We start from the raw sequence: 26,968 nt of genomic DNA, 5'->3' as shown, positions 1-26,968 counted from the left end.
ATTACGGTATAAAGGAAGGGTCCCAACTGAGTCTGGGTTCTGTAGGATGAATAGGAGTTAGTCAGGTATGGGTGCATAGGTGACTGGGGGAAATCAGTTGGTTTTTGTAGAGAACCTGAGGGGCTGTGGTGAGAGATGAGGCTGAGTGGTGGACAGAGGACAGCTCAGGGAGAGTTTTGTCAGCCATGTTATAAAGCTTGGCTTTTATTTAAAGGCAATGGAGAACTTGTGAAGTGTTTTGCAGCTAAGTGATATGGTCAGATGTGTGCTTTTGGAGAGTTTCTTGGAAGAAACATCTATAGTCCCTAACATTGTATTTTATTGAAATTCCCTTTTCCCATGGCTTCTGTGACACCATAATTTCTTGCTTTTCCATTTATTTCTTGTTAGTCTCTTTCATAAGTTCCTCTGCCCATCTCTTCCGTGCTGTTGTTTTTTAGGACTCTGTCCTGGGCCTCTGTCTCTTTCCATCCTCCCCACTCTCTCTGGCCAATCTTGGTCACCCACAGAATTTCCTTTCCCACCTAATGACTCCTAAGAACTCTCTCTGAGCTGCAGACCTATCTATATCACTACTTACTCACTGGATGCCCCCACTTGGTTATCCAAGGTCACCTTCAGCCCTTTGGGTCTATAACTGAGCTCATTATCCTCCCCCATCTTCTCTTTCTCTTATAATATCTATCTCTGGCCTTTCAGCCAAATTCCCAGCACCAGTATTTATTATTATTACTATCATTGTTATTCTTGCATGATATTGTGGTAGTTTTTAAAAATGGTCACAAATTCTTTGACACTCCTCTCTTATGACTGTTTCAAACAACAGAGTACAGCAAGAGTGATGTTCTGTGACTTCTGAGGCTAGATCATAAAAGGCCATGCACCTTCTTCTGGTTCTCTCAGAATGCCCATTGTCTGGAAGCTCCCGCTCAGGATGCTCCCTCTTGGAACCTAGGTGCCACATGGTGAGAAGCCCAAGCCACAAGCAGCAGTCATGTGTCTGTATTCTGTTTGACAATCCCAGCTAAGCTCAGCCTTTGAGTTGTTCCAGCTCAGACATCAGACGTGTGAGTGAAGAAGCCTCCAGATGATTCTAGCCACCAGCATCAAGTCACCTCCAGGCATTCGAGCTTCCTGGATGAGGCCCCAGACATCACAGAACAGAGACACACCATTCCTGCTGTGTCTTGCTCAAATTCCCAGAATCTGTGAGCATAACAAAATGGCCATTGTTTTATACCACTAAGTTCAGGATGGTTTGTTACACATTATAGCAACCAGAACAAACGTAAATACAGAAAAGTGCACATTTCCTAAGTGTACAGCTTGATGAATTTCACAAAGTGAACGCACCTATGTAACCAGCACCTACATCGAGAGCCCCACTCCGCTCACTTCCAGTCAATGCTTTTCCAAGGGTAATTGCTTTCCTGACTTCTAATACCAGTTTAGTTTTGTCTGTGTTTGACTTATATAAGCTAAGCATCAGTTTGTAATCATTCCTCTTATTTTCCTTTTATATTCATCCAGTCGTCAAGTCCTGGTGGCCTACCTTCTAATGCCCACATGTCCATTTCTCTGCATCCTTACTACTCTAATTTGGGCCTTATCAATCTGACCACATGTAAAATTCTTTATAGTTCTCTATTATCCCAAGGATAAAATCCAAACTCCTTAACATGACCTACAAAGCTCTCTAGTGCCACACCTCTGTCCTTGTCTTCAGCGTTATCTCACAGTGTTTCCTCTGCATGTTCCCTATGCTCTAGACATGCTGTACTGATTGTAGTTCCCATGCGCACACCCTAGGGGCTGTCCATTCTTCCCTGCCTTGGTATGTGCTGATCCTTTGGGCTGAAACTTCCATTTCTTTTTCTTTTTAAATACTTTTTATTTTGAACTAATTTTAGGCTTACAGAAAAGTTGCAAAAATAGTACAGAAAGTTCTTGTAAACTCCTTACCCATGTTCCCCTATCATCTTATATAACCAGAGTATAATGATCAAAACCAGGAGATTATCAATGATACAATACTTCCAACTAAACTACAGATCTTATCTGAAACTTCTATTTCTCTATCTTAGTTTATCTTACTCTTGTTTATTTCTCAAGACTCTGCTCAGACATTTTCTCCTCTTGGAAGGCTCCCTAAGCCCCTTTGCCCTTCTTCCCCCTCACCATCTAAACACACATATCACGCTATGTGCTGCTCCTGGATGGCAATTACACTACGTTGCAATTGTCTGGTTGAAGGGCTGAGGTCCTGGAGGGCAGAGATCAGTTCTAATTGACCTGGAATCCCGCCTGACAAGGAGGAGCTTACTCCGTGTTCCTTGAGTGACTTAATAAGACAGTGCCCAAGAGATCACGGGGCAGCAGGCGTTGGGGGAGCCATGGGGGCAGTCATCGCCCAGGTACTATCCAAGCCGTGCGGGCAGATGGGGCAAAAATGAACTAGACTGTTCCTAGTCAGCCCTCTCCAGGGCTCCGCTTTTCCACAGGCCCCGCCCACCTACTGACTCCGCCCTCAGACCGACACTTTCGTGCTAGCCCCGCCCCTTCCACGCCCAGTCTCCCCCTCTAAGCACCGCCCAGGGCCCGTGGTCCCGCCCCTTCCACGCTAGTCTCTTTTAGGCCTATCTTTCTGCTAAGCCCCACCCTCTGGTCTTTCCCTGCATCCTAAAGTCGCGTCCCTACTTAGGTCCCTCCTCAGGTCCCTCCTCCTGCCCTCTGGTTCGACCTTTCCTCCCCAGGCTCCGCCCCCGCCCCGCAGGCCTCCGCCTCCCCTGAAGTCTTCCCCTATGACACGCCGGAGTCCTTCTGAGGGGCGGGGTTTACAGCGCGAAGGGGCGGAACCTGGGGAAGAGGCGGAACTCCCTGCTCGGAATGCCGTCGGCGACCCCGCCCCTGCGCTCGGCCGTTGCCAGGAAACGAGTATCGACGCTCTGTCTTTAGCCGGGCCCAGCCAATGAGCTGGCACGCTAGTGCCCAGTCGTGCGTCGCTGGGCGGATACGTGTGGTGCGCGGGGGCGCGGGTTGCGTGTGGCGCGGGGCGGGGCGCGGCTGGTGCGCCTGAGGAGCGATGGCGGCGGCCTGAACTCACCTAGCTTCGCCGCGGTGATCGGGCCTGGTCAGCGTCAGGGTTCTGTGAGTGAACAGTAAGTATGGGCCAGAGGACCCGGAGAGGCGCGTGAGGGGATGAGGGACTGGGGAGTGACGGCACCGGGTTTGGTGACTACTGGTTGTGAAGGGACAGGGTGAGGGGCTGGCATGAGGTGAGGGGCCGGGTGTGAGTGTCTAAGGTAGGGGAGCAAGGTGAGAGCCTAGGGGTGAGTGAGCAGGTAAGGAGCTGGGTTGTGTGAGGGACCGGGGTGCTTTCTGAGGGGCCAAGTGCAAGGGTCTTGTGAACGCGATTTACTGAGGGGCTGGGGCTCCTGAGGGCAGGGCTGAGGACTAGCCCTGGGGCCAGACTGAGGGGTAAGGCCTTGCGGGGAGGGGGACAGTGAAGGGCGAAGGCGGGAGCCTGCGGGCCGGTGGTGAGTTGCTGAGGGAGTTGAGGGCAGGGCATGAGAGGAAGGAATGAGAGTTGTGAGACTGCGATAAGAGTGAGGTTGGTTCTGAAGCCTCCTTCAGTGTACTCTCCTGCCCAGTGAGAGCAATAGTTTTAGACTGAGTAGGACAGCTTGGGTGGCAGTGTCGTGCACTTGGCTCTTCTGCTCGCGTGGGCTCTACATGTTTTGGAGAACAGAAAAATGAAGGCGTCGTGGGCAATAGTAACTGTGATAATGAAAATTATTTTTGAGGCTTAGTCTTCAACAGACTAGTCGCTGGAACTTCTGTTCCCTCAAGTTCCTCCTTGGGACTGCAGACTTGAAGGTGGTCTCTCTCATGGAGGTTTCCTGGTGATGACTGCCTATGCTTGTTTCCTCTCCACCTGCTTCTGGGCAACCTTTCTGTGCTGCTGCCCCTTACCTGTGCTGAGCTGTGGGGCTTTGATGGTTGTCATCTCTATTGGACTAGCCACTTCCAGTTGCTAATTCTACTTGCATGTAAGTCACATGGTTTGTTACATACAACACTATATTTAGGCTCCCAAACAGAATGGCTTTGTTCTCATTTTCTTACAGTTACATCTTTAAAAAAACTACTTTATTGAGGTAAATTTATGTACAATAAACTGCTAGTATTTAAAATGTACATGTTTGATGAGTTTTGACATATGTTTACATCTCTGAAACCATCACCACTTCCAAGATACTGAACACTTCTACCACCCTCAAAAGTTTTTTCCTTTCCCTTTGTAATTTATTCCTTCCTCCATGACATGTTATTGGGTTCACTTTATTAGCATTTTACGGATCCCCTTCTCCCTGCCAACCTGCATGCACTTGAAAATTTTGAAAGTTCTAGAAAGCTGGGCTAGCGCTCAGTGATAATGGCTACTTTCACACCACTAAATTTTCCTCTCTACTGACACTCTTCCACAGAGCCTAGATAACTGCCTCAACCTCAGGAAGAGTTAGGCCTTTCCTATCCGGACCATGCCCTGAAGAATTAGGGGCAGCTCAAGTGCCCATTCTGTTCCTGAGTCTCAGCCTTAGAACCAGCTATTCTGTCCCATGGTATTTTTTTCTTTGCTTCTCTCTGGAGGCCAAACAGGTTTCCATGCTGATGGAACCCTTGGCAACCTGCCCAGATGGTCAGAACCCTATAGAACCTACATGTATAATAACAGGGATTAGAGCAGTGATTCCTAAACACTGGGCTGAGGACAGTGCCAGTGCATAATAAAGTTTTCATTCATCAAAGGTGGAAGGAGAGAAAGACAGCATATGAAATATGAGTTTTCATAAAGGTAAATTTATTCTGAGATTATCATTCCTATTCTTTTGATGTTAAAGTGCTCTGTCACCGATGCAATAATGGTGACAGTGGATGATGGGTTTTAAAAAAATGGTCTATTTGCCGAAATAAAAAGTAACAACCCTGTTTTTTAATTTTTTAAAAATTATTTGTACTGGTTCATGAAATCCAGAAATTTAGAGTGATAATGGTGTGGCCACTGTATTATATTGAGGAAGCATGCATTTATATAGTAATTCTATATAACTTCTGACATCTGAACAGCGTTCATGCATTACATAGCAATCTCAAATTTTACTGGATTTATGTAGATACCTTGTGAAGTAGGCAAGGGCAGGAATTCTTATTTTATAGATGAGGAATCAAATTCAGAAGCCAGAGGTCACATAGTGGTAAAGTGGCAAAGCTGGACCCAAAATTTGGTCTCCTGAGCGTGAGAGTGACTTGGGGAAAGAAAGTTTGTAACAGAGAGTGAAGGTGATGTAGAGTAAAAAGCATGGGATATCTGGCAAGGGTTGTGATGACATGGAGGACATCATACTGGCAAAAAACATCTTTTATGATTTGTAATTGTTCTGTTTCTGAAAGATTAAAAAGACTTTCAGGGTGACAGGGATGAAGATTCTGTTTAATAATGTGACAATGACATAGGAACAGGTATACATAATACCTGTATCACATTTTGATAGTGATAGGATGAGTCAGGTCATCAGAGGGTTCTTAGGGACTTTCCAATTCTTGGTTATTCTGGAGAAAGCGCTGGGTTTGGTAAGCTTATTGTTTGCTGTACTGAACTCTTTGTTGAAATAGTAGTGCATTAAATATAATGGATTTTGACTTATGACGTATAGCTGAGTGGTAGATCTGAGAAGATGAAACATAGATAAGGTGGTGAGGTAGAGACGGAAACATGTTTGGGTTGCTGTGTGTAACCATTTATTCCATATCTGCTATGTGGCAGGCAGTCTGCTAAGAGCTGGGAGAACAGATTCATTCATTCTTTTATTAATTCATTTATTTATTCAGCAAATACTTCTTCAGCATACAGTCTGTGCTTGTGATGCTCACATTTTATGAGATAAGATAAATAAGACATGGTCCTCCGAGGTCTCAAGGAATTCTCAATCTGATTGGGAGAGATAGATACATGAAAAGATAATTTTAATTTAGAGAATATAAGATATAAAAATGTATCATAATGAGATGATTACTTTTCTGTCTCTAGTTTCAGTCTCTCCCTATGTTCCAATCATGTATATTCAGTGATCTACTATATATCTCTACCATTATCTCAAAATCAGCCAGCCCTGGTGGTCTAGTGGTTAAGATTTGGCGTTGTCACTACTGCAGCCTGGGTTCGTTTCCTTGTCTGAAAACCACAACCACCCATCTGTTGGTTGTTATACTGTGGTAGCTGCGTGTTGCTGTGATGCTGAAAGCTATGCCATCTGTATTTCATATACCAGTAGGGTCACCCATAGTTTCAAGGAGCTTCCAGGCTAGACACTAGGAAGAAGGACCTGGCCACCCACTTCCGAAAAAACTGGCCGTGGAAACCCTGTGAATAGCAGCAGAGCATTGTGTGATATAGCACACAACGGACAGTGAGAGGATGGTGAAAAAAGACCGGGCAGGGTTCAGCTCTGCTGTATATGGTTCCAACTCATCAGCACTAACAACAAATCTCAAAATTAACATGTCCAAAACAGAACTCATTGTCTGCTCTGAAAGCCTGCTTTTGCACCATATGCTGTATCTCAATCTGGGCCAGGATTAATCTTCCATGCTTTTCACTTCTTCACCCCCTGCATTTAATCAGTCACTAAAATCTTACTGCATTTCCCTCTCTATTATCTTTCTTTTCTTCATCTCTACTGCTACATCTTCACTGTTAAAGCTTTAGTTTACTACCTCCTCATCTCTCATCTGGATTTTTTTTCCCCAACAGTCTCCTATCTTCAAACTTATTCTTTTCTCGTCCGTCCCTAGAATGATTTTTCTAAAAATACAAATCTGTTCGTGGAACTCCTCTGCTTAAAAACTTTTGGCTTTTTGTGTTCTGTAGGACAATATCCAAATTCCTTAATAAGGCATCATTTGGCCTCAACTCACCTCTCCAGCCTCATCTCCTGCCACTCCCTACTCTGTGTTCTAGCTTGAGTAAATTGTTCACAGTTCCCTCACAAACATGTTACTTTTTTGAGACTTGAAATGTTTTTACTAGCTGCTTCCTCTGTTAGGAATGCCTTTTCTTCTCTGCCCTGTGAACTTTCCTCATCCTTTAGAGTCTAGTTCAGTCTCAGCTTTTCTTTGACATCTTCTTTGTCACTTTCACCCAACAAGGGTTGAGATAACCATGTGTGACATGGAGATTCACTGTTGTAAACGGGAGTCACCATGTGATTGAGGTTCATGTTGTGAGTTATAAGGGCTCTGCTGGAGTCAGGTGAGGAGATTTCTGCAAGAACCAGAGGTGGTACTGGGGGGAGGGGAGGGAGTGAGTTGAGACCATACACTGATATCTCATTTGTCTTATACTTTTAGGCTGAGGGATAGACAAGCAGGGAGGATATATGTAAGCTGAGCTCTAGATTGGTAGGCTCCTGTGAGATGGTTTTTCTTTTTTTTCCCTTTTGTATTCCTCTGAGGTTTTAATCAGATCTTTCTACTTTTAGTATTTACGGTAACAGCCCATCCATACCTCTTATGTTAGTAATCAGGCATCTTGCCTAGGAAGAGCCATTGTAGGGAGAGAGAAGCCTCAGGACTTTACTGACCTGTTCTTGGAAGGTCATTTTGGTCTCTCCCTGTCTGCTGTAGGTGTTGCAGGTGTATCTCTGCCCCTTGCTCCCTCCCTCTCTTTGCCTCTCCCAGGGCAAAGGTTCATAAGTGAGGCTGAGCTACTTCCTGCCCTGTGCCTGCTGTTCTGAGGTTGGTGGACACCCTTGCTGAGTGTACCTGTAAGGCTGTATTTTGGATCCTGAGGTGAGTGCCTGAATTTGGCCATTAGTGGATTTGAAAGATCAGCTCCTTCTTCCCCTTTTTTCCCTGTGGCTGAGCCTGAATGTAAATCTACTTTTTTCTAGACTTTGCTATGGGAGGAAAGGGCAGAGCAATAGGGTGGTGATTCCATTCTCTTTGTCTTGTTCTGAACTCTGCGGGGTTAACAGGGATTGAGGGAGTCTAAGTAGGTGACAGGAACACCAAGCTATAGCCATCTTTTATGTTTTTGCAGTATGTGAACAGGGCCCAGGTTGAGTTTTGGCTTTTGGGTTCTGAGACACCAATTCCAGTGTGGCTCTTGTCTTTGAGGTCTTTGAAGAGAGATGGGGTGGGTGTGAAGAAAGGTCCTGGAGACCAGTCCCCCTTGGGTCTGCGAGCAGGGCCATTTGTTGGTCAGGCAGTGGAACAGAAGTGGGCATTCCAGGTATGTTGCAAGGTAGGAGCTGTTTGTTAATCTTTGGAATTGAGTTCTAGAAGCTAGAGGCAGTTTAGTTTTGGATAGGTTAAGGCCTTGCTTTGCTGAGACTGGATGCTTGGCCCTTCAGCTCACTGGGCTGTGTGTGTGAGGTGGTAAAAATGGGCATGTCAGAGCAGGTTAGGTCTCTCTTCAGTAAGAGATGAGGGCACCTTGGTCAAACAGGATCAGGAGAGGAAAGGATGAAAGGAAAGTTTCATTTACAGAGCACTTGCTTTATGCCTGGAGTGCTACGTAGGTTAACTTATTTAAATCTTAAAACAGTAACAATACTTATTTTATCAGGAATTTATAGATGAGGAAACTGAAGCTCCGGTGTGTGAAGTGATTTATTTAAGGTCATACAGCTGGAAGAAAATGGTGGACCGAGATTCAAACTTTTGTTTGAGGGACTCCAGAGCTCATGTTTACCTACTGCTTTGTGTTACTCTTGCTTGACCTTAGGCCCTCTATTTGTTTTCAGTCCTCCAATGAGATATTATTGAGAATGTGTCTGTAACCAGTAAGACTCTTGTATCAGTCAGAGTCCTCGCAGGTAGCAGATGGCACAAATTAGGTTTGGGAAGAATTTAATAAAGGGACTGTATTTACAAAGGTATGAGCAGAGTTTAAGGAAACCAGTGAGGGATGATGCAGTACCCCAGGGCTAATAACAGGGGCTAGAAACAGGGGAGACTTCTTACCAGTATTCTCAAGTGTTAGTTTTGCCTTCCCCAGCCCATGCCTACTAGGGACGTTAAGTACTTGGGCAGACAGGTAAGTAGCTTTTCCAGTGCATCCCTGCTGCTGATAGCTACAAGTCTGTGTGACTGTGTTTGATGGGTTATAGGAAACCATGTGTGAAAGACTGAGCATCCATTCAGTGGCTCTACCACCTTCTCTTCTCCTTCACCCCCACTCCTTTGGGTAAGTGAGGGAGGGAAGGTTGGGTGGGAGTAGGGTGGTAGATATTAGCTTCCCTCTTTCAGACTTAGCTGAAGTGGCGCCCATCCTTTATCTATTACTGCTTTCCTCCTTTCTCAGAGAAAGTGGTATACTTCTTTTTCTCAGACTGATCCTATACCTGATTTTTCTGTCAGTTATCCCCATCTACCTGTTACTTTCTTTAGACTTCTTTTCATCACTTGACAGACACCCTTGAGGCTCCTCATCTTAAAACCAAACCAGGGGCCGGCCCCGTGGCTTGGCGGTTAAGTGCACGCGCTCCGCTGCTGGCGGCCCAGGTTTGGATCCTGGGCGCGCACCGACGCACCGCTTCTCCGGCCATGCTGAGGCTGTGTCCCACATACAGCAACTAGAAGGATGTGCAACTATGACGTACAACTATCTACTGGGGGGCTTTGGGGGGAAAAAAAAGGAGGAGGATTGGCAATGGATGTTAGCTCAGAGCCGGTCTTCCTCAGCAAAAAGAGGATTAGCACGGATGTTAGCTGAGGGCTGATCTTCTCACCAAAAAAAAAAAAAAAAAACCAAACAATAAAAATTCTTTCTTTTGACTACCCCTTCCCTCCAGTTCTTTAAGCTATTGCCCTATTTTCATCCTTTTCCATATTACTGAATTTCCTGAAATTGCGTCTTAACGCTTCTTTGGCTTCTAGTCATTCTTTAACCAACTGCTTTCTTATCTAAAACTTAATTGCTTAAACTGACTGATCATTTTCAATCTTCATTCTACTTAATCTCTCTGTAGACTATACACTATGGGCAACCTCCAGTTTCCTGAAACTTCCTTTCCTTGATTTCTAGGTTATCATTATTTCTTGGATTTCTTCTTCCATTTCTGGCCACCTTCACAGTCTTCTTTAAAGACTCCTTTGCTTTCCTGAATCCTGGTTTTCCCCAGGATGTGATCCTTGGCTCCTTTCATGATCTGCTGATCTCTTTGGATAATTCCGTCCACTTCCATAGCTTTATCTACCACCTATAAGCTGGTGGGTGACTCTTGGATTTTTTATCTCTAGTCTTGATTCACTCTTGAGCTCAAGTATAATATTTCTACTTGTTTCTGGACATCATGGATGTCCTATAGGTGTCTCAAAACTTAACATGTCCAAAACTGGACTCATCCTCTTTTCTAAAACACAGTTCCTTTTGTTATGTGTTCCTGGTCAGTCTGTTAATGGCAGTATCTTTTACTGAGTCTCCTATACTGCATGTCAGGGTCTTCTCTTATCATACTTTCATTTGCCAGGTCTTGTTGCTTCTACTTCGTAATTAAGGTAAATCTGGAGGCAGATTATCTGCATTTGCATTCCAGTCCTGCCACTTACTAGCTGGCTAACTTTAGCAGTTTATTTAACCTTTCTAGGTTTTGATTTCCTCATGTGTATAATGGAGATAATAGTACAGCTAGGGTTTTTGTGAGATTTAAATGAGTTGGTATGTGTAATGCTTAGAATAGAGCCTGGCGCTTAGTAAGTGCTCAAGATATGTTAGCTATTGTAATTATTTTAAATTCAGCATTCAGTTCTACAAGCATTTTTTAATGCCAGGCACTATGTTGGCACTGGGATTTCAAAGAAGAATGAATGATATGATGCCTTTTGTTAAGGAGCTTGCTTGTATTGGCAGAGATAACACAGGTATAAATAATTACAGTATCACATGGAGCATGCTAAGATGAAGGTGAATCTCAGATTTATCTTTTTTCTAATCCTGCTCTTACCACCTTAGTTCACGCCATCCTTTTTTTTTTTTTAAATGGACTGTTGAAGCAGGTTCTTATAAATTGTGCACTGCCATCTGTCTCTCTCTGCTCCACCTTAGACTGTTATCTGACATATATTTAAAGACAAATTTGATCTTGCTTGTTGTGTAAAAACCTCCTTTGTCTCCAGGGTGTCAGCGGGTAAAATCCAAACTCCTTACCGTGATATTCACTGATGTTTATAACCTTTACACATATTTACCCTTCAACTCAATATCATCTCTCTCTTCTCTAAACATTCTGTGATTAAGTCACACTGAACTTGCAACTGTTCTTCAAATTTGTCATGCTCTTTTACAGTGCCATATTTTTGTACATACTGTTTTTGGTATGAAAAAGGCCTTTCCTTCTGCTCTCTACATGGCCAGTATCTCATTGTTAAAGATTTACCAGATATCACCTCCTTTCTGGAATCCTCTTAGAGTCTACCAGGCATTAGTTGCTTTCCTTTGTGCCCCTGTGACACTTTATTGTAAAGACCTCTGTTTATAATATTTATTGGAGTTTTTGTTCATGCTCTCCCCTCCCAAATGTTTTTATCCATCTTCGTATTTCCAGTGCTTACTTAGCCCAGTACTTTATTAGTATGGATATACATTGAGTTAATCACTGAGTGAGCCCTGCCTGTGCTTTAGGACTGGTCCCATCCTTTATAAGACTGTCTCCTGTTCTGCAGAAGATTTCCTTAGGCATAGTTGCTATCTTTCTTTAGCTGTGAGCTGGTAGTGGTGAGAGAGAATATCTGGGTGGAGGGGGATGGTGATTAATTTAACCCGAGGTCAAAGTGTGGGGCTGTTGCCAGGTCTCTGGGTTCCTTTAGTCCTTGTTGAGAATAAAGAGGAAGGACAACGGAACCACACCTTTCCTCTGAAATTTTTACACTTGTGAGAGACAATACTGCTGAGCGGGTGGCGGGTGTGATGGAGAAGGTCCTGTGAGCCATGGCCTAGGCCAACAGCTATTTTGATACTTTTTCCCTTGCTTTAGCGAGGGTATCATGTCATGTTCCTGGGAGTGAGTGTTGGATGTATCTGACAGGAGTGGGGTGTATGTGTGTATATGGGAGTGTGTCCGGGTGTTCCTTGCTAGAATGAAAACGGTTCTGCTCTTTTGGTTGGCTCTGGATTTCCACCTCTTAAGAGTATTCATCCAGTTAAGAGTCTCTTAGGCCATTTCCTACTGGGTGGGCTTCTAGGGAGGGACCTGTGATAGGTAGAAAAAAATTTCTCCCACAGTAGTCCCAGAGGGCTGGAGTCAGATCAAGACTGGGTTTCTTGGTTGTTCGTTTGTTTGTTTGTTCATTCATTCATTCACTTAAGCATTCACACATTCAGCAAATATTTATTGAGTCCTTAGGCAGTGCTTCAGGTACTAGGGATACAACAGTAGATAAAACAGACAAACCGTGCCCTCAATGAGCTTACATTCCAGTGGGGAAGATAGACAAATAATTTCAGGTAGTGAAAACTGCTAAGAAGAAAGTAGGAATAGGAAGCTAGAGAGTGAAGGTGGGGTGATATGCTATTTAGGTAGAATTGTTAAGTAAGGCCTCTCTGAGGCGAAGGCATTTGAAAAGAACTGAGTGATGCAAGCAATTGAAGATCAGGAGAAGAGCATTACAGGTAGAGGGAATGGAAAGTATTCAAGAAGGCCTCTGTGAGTAAAGTAAGAATGAGGAGGGGCATGGTAGGAGGTTTTATAGATTAGATTATATAGGGCCCTATAGGCCAAGGTAGGGGATTTGGATTATTAAATCATTGCAGGGTATTCAGCAGAGGAGAGATGTAATACAATTTAGGTTTTAAAAATATCCTCTGGTTTTTGTGTGGAGAATAGATTCTCAGGGGGGCAAGACTAGAAGCATGGCGACCAGACTGAAAGCTATTGCAATAGTGAGACATATTTTGTGGGTAGAGATGATAGAGTTTGCTGATGAATTGGATATTAGAAATAAGAAAAAGAAGAAACAAGGATGATGCCCATGTTTTTGGCCTGAGCATGTAGGTGAATGTTATATCATTTACTGAGGTGGAGAAGTCTGGGGGAGTAACAGGTTTGGTGGTGGAATTGAGTTCTGTTTTAGACACGTTAGGTTTAAGATGCTGACTGTGTGTGCATATGTGTGGAGTTTTCAGTGGAGTGGTGGTTCTGAGTTCTTCCTGCTGGGGAGTGAAGAGAGGCAAACTTTTCTTGATCTTTTCCTTTCTTCTCTTTGAATTAGATTGCAAGTCTGGACTGGACAGTGACCTCTGGGCTCGCCACTCCAGGCTGGTTTATCGTCTGGCTCCATGGCCAGCTGCTGGCTCCTACAGACCGGATGAAGCAGACTAGAGACACCAGTGGAGAAAGCCTCCAGCTGGCAAATTCTCAGAGTTTGGCCCTTTGGCCGCTGGCCCTGCCCAGCCTGCCTCATGGAGAGGATGAACTGGCTGAGCAGACTGGCCTCCCGGGGCCCTGGGCACCGTGTACCTCAAGGGGCCAGTCTGCAGACCCCTGTCATGGCTGACCCTGAGACCTGCCTCATGGTCTTCAAGAATCACTGGTCCCAGGTAGAAGGCCCAGACTACTGGCTGTCCAAGTCCTCCTAACCTTCTGCGTTCTCTCACCATCCTATTTAGTCACCTTATTATCTTAGACTACTTCTGTCTTTTGTCCTGTTTCCCCAGGTGGTGCGAATCCTGGAGCGGCAAGGCCCTCGGGCAGCTCCTGGGGGTGCCGATGATCTCAGTGCTGTGCGCAACCACACTTACCAGATGTTGACATTGCTGGCAGAGGACCGTGTGGTCCCCTCGGCCCCCACAGCCCCTGGGCCTCTGCTGGAGTTCGCTCTGCGTGAAGATCTGCTAACCCGTGTGTTGGCCTGGCAGCTTCAATGGGATGAGCTTGGGGATGGGGTTGAGGAACGGCGGGCTGAGCAACTGAAACTATTTGAGATGCTAGTGAGTGAAGCTCGCCAGCCACTATTGCGGCATGGTCCAGTTCGTGAGGCTCTGCTGACCTTGCTGGATGCCTGTGGCCGCCCTGTGCCCAGTAGCCCAGCACTGGATGAAGGCCTGGTGCTACTTCTCAGCCAGCTGTGTGTGTGTCTGGCCCGGGAACCTTCATTGCTTGAGTTCTTCCTGCAGCCACCTCCTGAACCTGGAGCTGCCCCCCGCCTTCTCCTCTTTTCTCGCCTTGTCCCCTTCGTCCATCGAGAGGGTACCCTGGGCCAGCAGGCCCGTGACGCCCTACTCCTGCTCATGGCTCTGTCAGCTGGGAGCCCCACTGTGGGCTGCTACATCGCAGATCACTCTTACTTCTGCCCGGTCAGCACCTCCTGGCGTGGGGGGTAGGGTATGGTGTGTAGGCTCTGGAGAGGCACTTTCCTATCCAGGAGATGTGGAGGGGCTATGTACTAGGGCCCTCTCCTTCAGGAAGTAGCGTCCTGGGTTTGAAAGCAGCACCATGAGTTGGGTGGGGACAAAACATGGGCTTAGCTGGATAGGGCAGGTACTAAGGCTCTTCATGGGCCAGCATTCCCAGGCGATGTCACATGGGCTAACTAAATGCCTGCACTGGTAATAGCTCTTCCCGCTACTCCCATCAAAACTCTAGGTTAACAGTTCCCCTGTTCCCCTTTTTTATATTGTCTGAGCCTTTGGTAACCTATCCTTGGGGATGGCCCCTAGGTGCTGGCCACAGGGCTGAGTGCCCTATACTCCTCACTGCCCCGAAAGATTGAGGTTCCAGGGGATGATTGGCACTGCCTGCGACGAGAGGACTGGCTGGGAGTGCCAGCCCTTGCGCTCTTCATGAGTTCCCTAGAGTTCTGCAATGCAGTCATTCAGGTGGGACTGGAGTTCCCAGGAGGTCTGGCCCTTGGTCATTCTGGGGAGATGGGGTGGGAAGGGGTGCATTCCCTGGAGTTCTACCATCGTGCCATCTTGGGGGTAGTATGCCTGCTTGTATTGTACCATTCTAATCCCTTCCAGACAGTGGTCCACCTCACAATCCTCCTTCCTCTCTCTTATGCCCCTACAGGTGGCCCACCCTCTGGTGCAGAAGCAGCTGGTTGATTATATCCATAATGGATTCCTGGTGCCTGTCATGGGCCCTGCCCTGCACAAGGTGAGAATTATGGGTGGCAAGGCAGAGTAGCGGCTAGGCTAGGGGGTAACCTCAATGCCAGGACCAATGTGGGAGGCAGTGGACTGGGTACTTCTCCCTTTTTCCCTGTCTGCTCCTGGTTCCTCCTTAGAACTCAGGGAAAATGATTCAGTGCATGTACAGGGAAGCCCTAAATTTCCAAACTTTCCCTTCCCTTCGTCCAGACCTCTGTGGAGGAGATGATCGCCAGTACCGCCTATCTGGAACTTTTTCTACGGAGTATCTCAGAGCCTGCTTTGCTCCGTACCTTCCTGCGATTCCTGCTGTTACACCGGCATGACACCCACACCATCCTTGACACCCTCGTTGCCCGTATTGGCAGCAATTCCCGGGTATGGCCCCTACCTCTGTCCTGGCTTACCTGGGTGAGCCATCTTCTCTCTCTGACCTTTGTGCTGGGAGGGTGGCCCTGCCCTTCTTTAACCTTTCTCTCCAGCAATCACTTCAAAGTTAGGTGGCATTTACTTTCTAGCATTAAATTTTTAACCATTTTGAGATTTTAATCTATTCTCTGTTTTTGTAATGTATGAATCTAGAGCACAGTTATCTTTTCTGGATGCCTTTGGCTGCTCGTCATGACTATAGGTTTTGCCATTGTGCTATACTTGTAATGTACCATTGGCCTGAGGTTCTCTTCAGCTGTGTATTGCGCTATGGCCTGTGGGTGACTCAAGATCACTTCTTCAGGTTTTGTGTCTGCTTTGATAGATGATCCAGCTGGTATTGGTATGCTTAACTTTTCTTCCTTTTGGATTTGCTGCTTTGAACTGCTATAACTTGGGTCACCCATTCGCTCACCTACCTACATTCCTTCCTTTTGAACATTTTATTGAATGTTCCCTATGTGCCATACTGTTTTCTGGTACTGGGGATATCACGGTAAACAAGGTAGACATGGTTGCTGACTTCATGGAGTTTCCTTTATAGAGGAGGTAGACAAGCACACACATTAATAAAAATTGAAATTGTGGTTACTGTTATGAAAAAACCAAGCAGAGTGCTTAGAAAATAATAGGGTGGTTGCAGAAACTTCTCAGAGGAGGTGACTTTGAGCTGAGACCCTAAGGTCATGAGGTTAGCCTATTGAAGAGCAAGTGGAAGAATAGTCTAGGCAGAGGGAGCAACATGCGGAAGATGGGGAGGAGCTTAGTGTTTTGAAGAAATGAAAGACGAGTGTGACTGAAGTGTAGTGAGCAAGGGGGAAAGGGAATGAGATGAAAGTAGAGAGGTAGGTAAGATTCAGATCATGCATGGCCTTGTAGACCATGGTAAGAAGTTTGGATTTTAGCAATAGAAATGTATATAAAATAGGAATAAATAGTCTCCAAGTAATAAAGACCTGAAGTCTTTCTAGGGGAATAAAGCATTAGTTTAGCCATGGACTTCCTGGCATTTATTTTGGCTCTGGAACCATTTTTGTTTCTTTCTTTTATTACAAATAATTGAAGTTCCCTGGGTCCTTGTATTTAAAATAGAAGTTCTTGAATCACTGACTGTTCTGGAAAACTATTCTAGATCATTGAGGTACCTGTTGTAGGGTTTCAGGTAGGTGAGGTTCCTGGATAGTTATGTTTCATATAGGTGAGGTTTCTGAATAGCTGAGTTAGGGTATATGTGGGATAGTCCAGACTGACTCTGATTAGGCCAGTGTTTCTGACCAGGGGTCCACTTGAGAATTTGAAAATGACAACAAATAGAACAACAGATTCTAAGCTCTGCATTTGATCTCTTGAGTTAATAATCTTTGGGAGTAGGCCTAGGACATGTGTATTTTACAGTGTCCAAAAAAGTAATTATGATACATGCCTTGGGTTAAGAATTATTGGTATAAACCAATATGTAATAGATGTCAAAGCTTTAATTTTAGAAAGATATCAAAAAAGTTTTATTTCTCATTATGCTGAAGTTAGACCATGGTCTTATATCTTTTTGACCTCATGGAATGCCCTGCTCATGTTTTGGGACAATTGATTTTCTTCTTGAGGTTGATTTTTTCCTGTGCTGGGCTCTGTCCATCTTGCTTTTGTCTTAATCTTATCCTAATTTCTTTGATTCTCCCTCATTGTCTTCAGCATTTATTTCTATTAGTCTCTAATTTGGTCCCCTGGTCTCAGGAGCCTTTGTGTTCTTAGGGTATTTCTTCTTGGTTCCTGGTTCTTGGAGGAACTAGATCTCTTCTGATTCCAGAATGCCCATGTTAAACCTATAGATTCTTTCCTTTCCACTGTCTGGCCCTTTTAAGCTTGATTCTGTTGGCCTGACTTTGTAACTCTGTAGCCTGTCTTTTGTGGCTTAAAGTGAATCATGCTGGCTAGCCAGTCTGTGTGCCTGACTGTATTAGTTTCCTATTGCTGTCATAACAAATTACTGCAAACATACTGGCTTAAAACAACACAAATTTATTATCTTATAGTTCTGTAGGTCATATGTCTGACACGGATCTCACCAGGCTACAAAGTGTCAGCAGGGCTGGGTTCCTTTCTGGAGGCTCTAGGAGAAGATCTGTTTCCTTGCTTTTGAGTTGTTGGTAGAATTTATTTCATTGCATTTACAAGACTGAGATTTCCATTTTCTTGCTGGCTGTCAGCTGCTGGTCATTCCTAGGTCTTAGAGACCAACCAAATCCTTGGCTTGTGGCCCCCTTCCATCTTCAAAGCCGTCAATGGTGGATCGAGTCCCTCTCAGGCTTCAAATCTCTTTTCCTTCTTTTTGACCCAGTTGGAAAAGGTTCTCTGCTTATAAGAATGCATGTGATTTGATTGGGCCCACCTGGATAATTCAGGATATTCTCCCCATCTCAAATTCTGTAACCTTAATCATATCTGCAAAGTCCTTTCTGCCATGTAAGGTAAAATATTTACAGGTTCTGGAGATTACGACCTGGACATCTTTGTGGGGGCCATTTTTCTACCCACCCATACAACCTTTCAGTGAGTCTGAATTTTTTCATTACCGTTTAAAATGGTCATTTAGGGTAAACCTCCTGAACATCCATGCCGTCTGGAATGTGAACTGCTATCTCTCTTTCTCAACTGTGGGAAATTCTCCCATAATCATTTAGTAAATGATGAGCACCTGGACTGTGCAGGTAGTGCCCTAGACTAAGACACAATAGTTGTCTTCAGGGAATTCAGGGTATACTTGCCGTAAGGAAAGTATAGAGAAAAGTGTGGAGATTCAGAGGCATGAGGAAGAGCTTACATGTGTCTGTTCTTTTGGCCTAGCCAGGGACAAACTACCCTTCTTCCTTTTCTAAAACAAAAAGTTTCCCCCGTTCTGGACCCACCTACTTTTCCTTTTCCTGTCCTTTTCCTTTTCCTCCCTTGAGCTTTTATTTATCCTCCCTTCTGAGAGATACACTGCTGTTGGAGAGGTGACTCAGACTCCATGATCACAGCCCCACCCATTTCCCAGCTGGGATTCTTCCAGGTTCCCTCTGGTTTCTTGTTGATAGGTATTCAGTTACTGTGCTGCTACAGTCTCTGCTGACCGCCTTTCACTTAGTTATCATGTTGCTATTGTTTCCTGTGAGTCGTTTACTCAGTCTCAGTATTTTCTAGGGTCGCTTTTCATGGGTATTCATTCCATGTTAGCATTGCTGGAATTTCTGCTGACAGGTATATATAGCCAGAGTCTGCTGACATGTATATGGTCTATAGAAATACATTGAATCTGACACATGGTTCATTCCTATCTGTGAATAGTGAAGTCTTGCCCGCAAAGATCATGTGATCATTCATTTAATACTCGAATGACCTTTATGTGCCAAGTCCTGTGCACATTGTTCCTCTAGGAGTGGTTGATTGGGTCTGGGGCTCGGGGGGTTCCCATTTGGTAAACATCTTGGAGGGTAGAGAGCTCGTCTGGTGACTCCCTCCCTCCTCCCCCACCCCCCCAGCTCTGCATGGTCTCTCTGAGTCTCTTCAGGACCCTCCTGAACCTCAGCTGTGAGGATGTCCTGCTGCAGCTGGTTCTCAGGTACCTGTGGGAGCAGGGCTGAGGGATGGCTGATCCTGAACTCTCAGGGCCCTCTGGGCCTTGTGCCTTGCTGGGGCGATGGGTTGTATTGGGGTTACTCATGTGTTTTCCTCTTGGAACCTGGCTTAGCCATATAGTTCCATTGGCCTGATGTTCTCCCAGGCCCTGTCCTTCCTTCCTGATATATCCTGTGTCCCTTTTCTGCTGTCATTTTCAGGTATCTTGTCCCATGTAACCATGTGATGCTGAGTCAGAAGCCAGCTGTGCGTGATGTGGACCTATATGGACGAGCAGCGGACAAGTTTCTCTCCCTAATCCCACGCTGTTGTCGGCACCGTGCCCCCAGCCCACCCCGTCCAGAGCATGCCTCGTGGGCACGAGGTGGGCCTAGCAGAGAGGCAGGGAGAAGGGAGGACACCACGGGTATGGCCTGGGTTCTGGGGAAGCCTAGCAAGAAAGTAGGGCTAGGGTGGGGAGAGGGAGGTGGCCATGAATGGCATTCCATCTTTGGGGAGGTCGATGAGGGGTCTTGTAAGGTGGATCCTTTACTCCATCAAAGAAATTTAGCTTCTGAGCAAAGCTGTTCTTCTTCAGTCTAGTCCTGTACTCTTCCTCTTTCCATTGTTTCTTTGGTGTTGATGGTGGTGAGAGGGCATGGTAGATGAAGAAAAGCTTACTTTGGAGGCTGGAGAGTCAGCTGTCCAAATAGATTCCATGTTTCTGCTGCTTCATTGCCTTCTATCTTAGTCTCCCTAGATGTGTTGTCCCTCCTCCTAGACCTCTGTCTCTTTGATTCCTCTTATGTTTTTTTCCCTCTGCAGGCCCTGGAAGCCCAAGTGTTGACTCCTCTTCTGTGGTGACACTGCCCCGGCCCTCCACCCCATCTCGTCTGGCCCTCTTCCTGCGACAGCAGAGCCTGGGTGGCTCCGAGGCCCCAGCCCCAGCCCCTCACTCACCAGGGCTTGCCACATCTCCAGCCTCCAGCCCTGGTCGACGGCCCAGTCCTGCAGAGGAGCCTGGTGAGCTGGAAGACAATTACCTGGAGTATCTGCGTGAGGCGCGCCGTGGTGTGGACCGCTGTGTCCGAGCCTGCCGTACCTGGTCTGCCCCCTATGATGGCGAGCGGCCCCCTCCTGAGCCCAGTCCTGTTGGCTCCCGGACTAAGAAACGCAGCCTACTGCCTGAGGAGGACAGGGACAATGTGGGGGATGGGGAGGAGGAAGAGCTGGGGAGTGAGGGGCTGGCTGGGGGTGCAGGGGAGGGCCCCAGCCACCTGCCCCCTCCCCAGATCAATGGGATGCCAGGACCATGGCCTGAGGGGGCCAAGAAGGTTCGTCGGGTGCCACAGGAGGGAGCTGGGGAACTGCTAGAGGGCGTCTCCGAGGGCATGGCAGGACTAGAGGGCTTTGGGCAGGAGCTCCGGGAGCTGGAGGTGGCGTTGAGCAATGGGGGGGCTGGCTCAGAGCCCCCCCTAGAGCCTCCACTACCTCTTGAGGAGGAGGAGGCCTACGAGAGCTTCACCTGTCCCCCTGAGCCCCCTGGCCCCTTCCTCAGCAGCCCTTTGCGGACTCTCAACCAGCTGCCAAGCCAACCCTTCACTGGTAAGCTACTTAGCCTAGGCCTTCTCCTTTGTGTACTTTTTGCATGTTCTTGACATGTTTGTGCTGGTTTCTGAGACTTCTTGGCCATGTCATTTCTGTGTACTTGCCTAGCTCCTCTTCCATTTTGCTTGGGTCCCTTCCAGATACATATCATGTCATACTTGTGTCTCTGTGTCTGTCTGTACATCTTTCATGCTGGTGCTGGTTTGGGTATTGACTTATGTCTGAGCCTTGTATGTCTGTCCTATGTGCATGTTCCTCCTCTTCCCCAGTCTGGCCATTTCCTGGCATTTGTGATCAGGATATTTTGTGTTTCGTGTTCCTTGGTGAATCACAGCAATATATCTGAACCATGTGGAAGACATATGTTCTCTCCCATATGTGAGGCACCCGTAAACCGTGCTATTCCATGCTGTTCCCACCAGTATATCTGTCTAGGTCTTGGGTCTCCTGTCAGCTCTTCTCTGGCCCAGGATCAGCTCTTCTGGTGTTCTTCCCCTACTCAGCCCTGGCCTCCTTTTTCCCAGCCTCTTCAGAGAAGGCCTCAATTTCAAGTTTCTCCTGTTCCTTGTCCTTGTCCCTTGTTGGTTGCCATGACTGCCCAGAAAGACTTTAAGGATTTATGGTTAGTAGTAAGGACTGAAGGGGATAGAGTGAAATACCTCTTTCAGGACAAATGACAAAACATGGCCCTGAGCTCCTCAGCTGGGTTCTTTTGGTCTCTTCAAAAGACCCTGGAGCTATACCTGACCTGAACTGCTGGGCTTAACTCTTCTTTGTTTTTGTCTGAGAGCCAGTTCTACGCAGCTCAGCCCTCATCTGGCTTTTATCCTTACTCTACACCCGGCTCTAGGGGGGAAAAACAAAAATACACCTCTGGGAAGCAGTATAGTGCTTTGAACTAGACATACCTTGAGTTAGCATCCCATCTATGTCGTTGATGTGTGTAAATCACTTACTATGCTTCTGGTACCTTGTGAGAACTCAGCACTTGGTAGCTTTTTACTAGGATTATCATCTCTTGGGTGCATGGCAGATGTAAGTTGACTAAGGCAACCATCCATCTTCTGGTTGTTTTTAGTCAAGTTATCATGCCTTGATCAGTACATGTCCTAACTGGGCCTGGAATTTGCTGCTATCCTGTTTTGCACAGCATCAGGGCATCTGCCCTGGAGTCATGACAACTCCCTCTTGCAGACTACAGAGAATATATCTTTCCATTTATTTAGTCTTTGCTCTGCTGCTTCCTGCTCAGTACCACTAGAAGGTGGTGTCCTGGTTTTACCACATTCTTGAAGCATTAATTGAAGCTCTGTCCTTTTTCTTCTTTGTTAAGTCATCTGAGATTTTTGAATGTTCTCTTGCAAGAAATTCCCAGAAAATGAAAGGAACAGAAGGACAAAGTTATGGGATATCTTAGGACCCTGTTAAGATAGAGTTATTTTGGAGCTAAGGCTAGTCATATGCATCTAGAGTTGAGAATGTGCTAGGATCTTTTTCAGGATTCACTGCTTCTTGCCCTTCATTGTTATCCTGTCTCAATTCATAGTGCAGATCGTAGGTACACTCCCTTTTCTCCACAAATCCCTGATCAGACAGACTGTGATGGTTCTAGAGTCCCAATGCTGGTGATCTGGCTCAGTTGAGGCTAGTTCTCCCAGTAGGTCATTCTAGTCCTTTCTGTTATCTTCTGCCCCCACCAAAGAATCTACCCTGAGTCAGTTTTCTCTGGCCCTGAGCTAAAATCTCTTTTTTTCCTGCAGATTGTATTCTGCCTTCCTGGTTCCCATCTAAACAGAGTGGATTTCTTCTTTGGTCCTCCAAAGATTTCTCCCCTAACTGGCCCACGTAGTCACCTTCTTTGCTTTTGCTATGCTTTCTTCTTGCTTTCTTTCTGACCCGGGTCTAGTATTATCCTCTGTCTTGTGTGTAATCTGATTCTTCTTTTGGTCCTAATCACTTTCTTACTTATTCTTTCTTCTGTTGTTCCTCTTGTGTGAAACTTTTTAAAAAACTGAAAAATATTGTATAGCTTACTGTTGCTATTGGATACTTACAATTTGCTAGATCTGGGGCTAAATGCTTTATATCAATATCTCTTTGATCCTCTTAATAACCTTATGAGGTGGGTATATTTATTTTACCAAGTAAGAAACTATGCTTGGAGAGTTTTGATTCACCCAACAACTTAACTAGTCAAGGGTAAAACTGAAATATGAAACCAGGTCTGTCTAACTCCAGAGCCTACAGTCTGGCTCTTCAGCTCAAGCATGTGTGAAACTGGCATCTGGACTCTTGTGGTTCCGTGTGGTGTCTCACATTTTATCTCCTCTAGAATAGGTGGTCACAAGATATTTAAACATACTCAGAGACTGACATACAAATAATTTGCATCTGGGTCAGGGGGTCTCTTGTTTGGGGAGGAATGCGTGCGATATGCATTGTGTTCAGGCCTTGTATCCTTGTGCCCAACCCCCCAGGCCCCTTCATGGCTGTGCTCTTTGCCAAACTCGAGAACATGCTGCAGAACTCCGTCTATGTCAACTTCCTGCTGACGGGGCTGGTGGCCCAGCTGGCCTGTCACCCCCAGCCCCTGCTCCGCTCTTTCCTGCTCAACACCAACATGGTCTTCCAGCCCAGTGTCAAGTCCCTGCTGCAGGTGTGCGATGCATGCATGCATGGGTGCGTCCAAACTCCGTGGTGGGCCAGGCCCACAGCTGGAGTGGCCCTGGGGGGTGCTGGGAACAGGCCCAGTGGGACTAGAAAGGATTGTGTCAGTTTAGAGCCACCCAGAGATGTCATGAAGTTGTGCTTCATAGGTGCTGGGCTCTGTGAAGAATAAGATTGAGAGCTTTGCGGCCTCCCAGGAGGACTTCCCAGCACTGCTATCTAAAGCCAAGAAGTACCTCATTGCCCGTGGCAAGTTGGACTGGGCTGAGGGCCCTGCAGCAGGACCTGCCCCCCGCCGCTCTGATCCCCTAGGTGAGGCCTACCCCACCACCCCTCTCTCTACCCTCCCTAGACAGCTAATTAACCCAAGTTAATTGAGCTCTTATTGAGGGTGAAGGCTTCTGCCAGGAACTGAGGAGTTACAGAAAATTCAGTCTTGATGTTTGTCCTCAGGCTTCTGGTTAGAGGATAAAACATAGTTCTGTCCACTAAGAGCCAAATCAGCAGTACCAGCAAAAACTGCTGTAGGAGTTGGGGACAAGCAAGGGGACAGCGTAGTCACTAGGTTGAAATATTGTTACAGCTTGGTGAAGGACATGGCGTTTGATGTGGGCCTTGAGACATGGGTAGGAATTGGGTAGGCAAAGGAGTGGGATGGCTCTGTTCTTTTGTTTAGGGGCCAGCATGAACTATTTAGTTGGAGCAAGGGATTTGGAAGGTGGTGGAACAGTTGGCAGGAAGGAAGTTGTGATTTTTTAGGCAGTGAGAAACCATTGGTGCTTCTTAGATCCGGGAGTGGAGAGGTAAGTGTGTTAGTTCATGTGCTAGGTGAATTGGAGCTAGGAGAAGATGGAATAAGGAAGAGCAGTCAGGAGTCTTCTGCCATGATGCAGATGTGACCTGTAAGGCTTGAATTAGAATAGTGGAAATAAGGAGAATATGATAAGGTGGAAATGGGAAGGAAGTATTGGCAGAATTTGGTGAGTAGTTGTGGGGTGTAAGGAAAAAGGAAGAGTTAAATATACCCATGAAATTTTAAATCTAGATCTTTCATCAACAAGTATCTGAGCACTTGCCGTATATGCTAGGCATTGTCTCGGGTACAGGGGACTCAGGGAGGTACAAGATGAGATCTCTGCTTTCAAAGAGCTGGCAGTCTAGAGAGTGACTAGAGGAGTGTCATAACTGAGGTGCAAGGTCCCAGAGGTGGTGGAAGTAGTGGGATCCAGAGCACCGGGAAAAGATTAACTTTGGACAGGAAGAGGTTGGTTTTTCCCCCTTTGAGGCAAATGAGATATCAAGGGAGGAAATGATATGTATCAATGGAGTTGTGAGGTGTGGAGGGGAAGGTTAAGGATTTGAAGTCATACTTTATTTGCTAATCAAAGTAGGAGGCAAAATAATATGCTGAGAGCAAGAGAGCAGAGGTGAGATGGAGACTTAAGGAGAAAGTGTATGGGTTGGGAAGAGAGGGCCAGAAGGATTATTATACAGGTGTGAAGACCCAGCTGAAATTTTTAGCATGGTTTCCTTATGGTCCAGTACTGTGAATATTTCTTGCTTCCACAGTCCTGGTGCTGTGTTCACTGTGGAGGGCCCAGGGATACAAAGGTAAATAATCAGAGTCCAAACCCTTAAGCTCACCGATTAGTGTATGAAGTAGAAGACATGTAAACAAGTTATTAAAATACAGTGTGATAGGGCAGTAAAATGGAAAGTCGGTGGAGGGCAAATCAGAGGTTTCCCAGAGAGGTGGGCATTGTGAAATTAGACCAAGCATGAAAACAGCAGGGAGTGCAAAATTAATGCGGAAGGGGCTACCGAAGCATGGAAAGAGCCTGGAGGGTTCCAGTAAGAGCAGAGAGGAGTGGATGCAAAAGCGAGATGGGGTGTAGGGAGTTTTGAGAAGTGTTTGGAGAAGGTTTGTAAGCTGGTTGTGAAGAGTTCTGAATGCCAAATTTAATAGATCTGTCTAGTGTCTGTCTGAAGCCAATATTGGAGGTAGAGAATGGGAACTATATCATGATTTAGAGACTAGATCCCTAGAGTCTAGGCCCTAGATATTGGACTTAGATCTAGAGCCAGGTATTTAGGCAGAGAATTAGAGGAGAGAGGGCAATATTTTAACTGGTTCATTTGAGTCTAAGCTGACATGAAGTTGTCTGGCCACAACCAGTGGGAGGGTAGTTTTGGTGGATATAGGACAGGGACTAGTCGAAAGTAAAGTGGTAGCACAGGAGAGCAGATCTTGGAGGGATAGTGGAGTATGACAGAAATGATAAAGTCACTGAACTGTGATTGCATATATAGGCCCTGTGGGTATTGTGGGTCAGGTGTTATAGATAGGCAGGGGGAAGATGTAAGTGGTTGACTTTAATTCAAGAGGGTGATGGGAAGCAAGAAATAGGGCTTGCTATGGACTGAGGAGAACGAGCTTGGTGATGGTAGAATAGTGATTGGAAAGGAAGGAGTAGTAAGAGAATCCCTCAGGGTGAAGGGACATGGAGAAGGAAGGTATCTTGAATGGGAATGAAGTGGCTGAAGTGTGTATTGACTTACTGAAAAGACTGAGGATGATAGTTGGCTGGCTGGGGAGACTGGATAGAGGGAAGAAGGCTGAGCAGGCAGCGTTTTGGTGTTCGAGTCCTAGCGGAGAAGTCCATGAACCTAGGTGGGTAGGGAAATCTCCTCTCTCAGATGAAGGGAGTTTGCCTGAGCCCAGCCCCTTCATGATACCCCTGTTTCTTTCCAGTGAAGAGCCGGAGGCCATCCTTGGGGGAATTGCTCCTGCGGCATGCGCACAGTCCAACCAGGGCCCGGCAGGCGGCACAGTCGGTTCTTCAGCCTGGAAGAGACGGCGCAGGACTTGGCTTAGGTGGAGGCTCCCCTGGGGCTTCAACTCCGGTTTTGCCCCCTCGGGGTGGGGCCCCTGAGCGCCAAGGTGAGGCTCTACGAGTCAAGAATGCTGTCTACTGTGCAGTCATTTTTCCTGAGTTTCTCAAGGAGTTGGCTGCCATCTCCCAGGCCCACGCTGTTACTTCGCCTTTCTTGTTGGATACTTCAGAGGAGGGATTTGTCCCTCCCATCTCAGGCTTCGGGCCCCTCAATCCTTAGTCTTCTTCCGTGGACAATCAGAGCCTTGAGTGGCCTGGGCTGGGGCCAGGGTGCAGGCTCCTTTTTATGTTTGGAGGCAGTGGCAAGAGGACTTTTTAATTTATTTCTGATGAATGTTTTGTGGAGAACTTGTTGCAATATGTATAAAAGGGAAATCTCTATTCTGTGCTCATTCTTCTTTCCCACTCTTTTTTGTGGGGCTTGGGCCCCAAGAAGGTTGTACGTAGATGGGGAGGTGGTCAGGGGTATTTTCTCTCTAGTGAAGACATTGATGCCAAGGTTTCAAGGTGTTTTTTATGTGCTTAAAGAGTAAGGGGACATGAAGCCTAGGGAAAAATGTAGGGACACTCCCCCTTCTCCAGACCCCAGCAGGAAGAAGCAGCATGGGCCCAGGATGGTTTGGGGGAGCAG

General features: G+C 46.3%; 1 protein-coding gene across 10 annotated transcripts; it reads left to right on the top strand.

The window, feature by feature from the left end:
* Positions 1–3,064: 3,064 nt before the first annotated feature.
* Positions 3,065–26,731, top strand: FHIP1B (FHF complex subunit HOOK interacting protein 1B). Of its 10 annotated transcripts, none has more exons than XM_058545822.1 (14): positions 3,065–3,158; positions 7,738–7,848; positions 8,176–8,302; positions 13,270–13,597; positions 13,715–14,353; positions 14,717–14,875; positions 15,069–15,155; positions 15,359–15,526; positions 19,093–19,172; positions 19,390–19,595; positions 19,994–20,773; positions 23,254–23,432; positions 23,593–23,755; positions 26,196–26,731. In XM_058545822.1, exons 4-14 carry the CDS (start codon positions 13,460–13,462, stop codon positions 26,555–26,557), a joined length of 2,961 nt encoding a protein of 986 aa, XP_058401805.1. In that variant the 5' UTR covers positions 3,065–3,158; positions 7,738–7,848; positions 8,176–8,302; positions 13,270–13,459; the 3' UTR covers positions 26,558–26,731. The 10 variants fall into 10 exon arrangements, with proteins under 10 accessions (XP_058401805.1, XP_058401803.1, XP_058401802.1 ...); XM_058545820.1 differs by having other exon boundaries at positions 7,684–7,848; positions 8,176–8,290; XM_058545819.1 differs by having other exon boundaries at positions 7,684–7,848.
* Positions 26,732–26,968: the final 237 nt, after the last annotated feature.

The sequence above is a fragment of the Diceros bicornis genome, chromosome 7, assembly GCF_020826845.1.
Source record: "Diceros bicornis minor isolate mBicDic1 chromosome 7, mDicBic1.mat.cur, whole genome shotgun sequence".
Taxonomy (NCBI): domain Eukaryota; kingdom Metazoa; phylum Chordata; class Mammalia; order Perissodactyla; family Rhinocerotidae; genus Diceros; species Diceros bicornis.
Note: the sequence above shows the minus strand (reverse complement) of the source record. Positions and strands in the feature narration are given on the sequence as shown.

Excerpts from the sequence above, each read along its gene's own strand:
- FHIP1B (XM_058545818.1), top strand. The coding sequence starts at position 13,460 with ATGGAGAGGATGAACTGGCTGAGCAGACTGGCCTCCCGGGGCCCTGGG. Across the intron at positions 13,598-13,714 it reads TCAAGAATCACTGGTCCCAG|GTGGTGCGAATCCTGGAGCG; the intron begins GTAGAAGGCCCA and ends CTGTTTCCCCAG. Across the intron at positions 15,527-19,092 it reads GTATTGGCAGCAATTCCCGG|CTCTGCATGGTCTCTCTGAG; the intron begins GTATGGCCCCTA and ends CCACCCCCCCAG.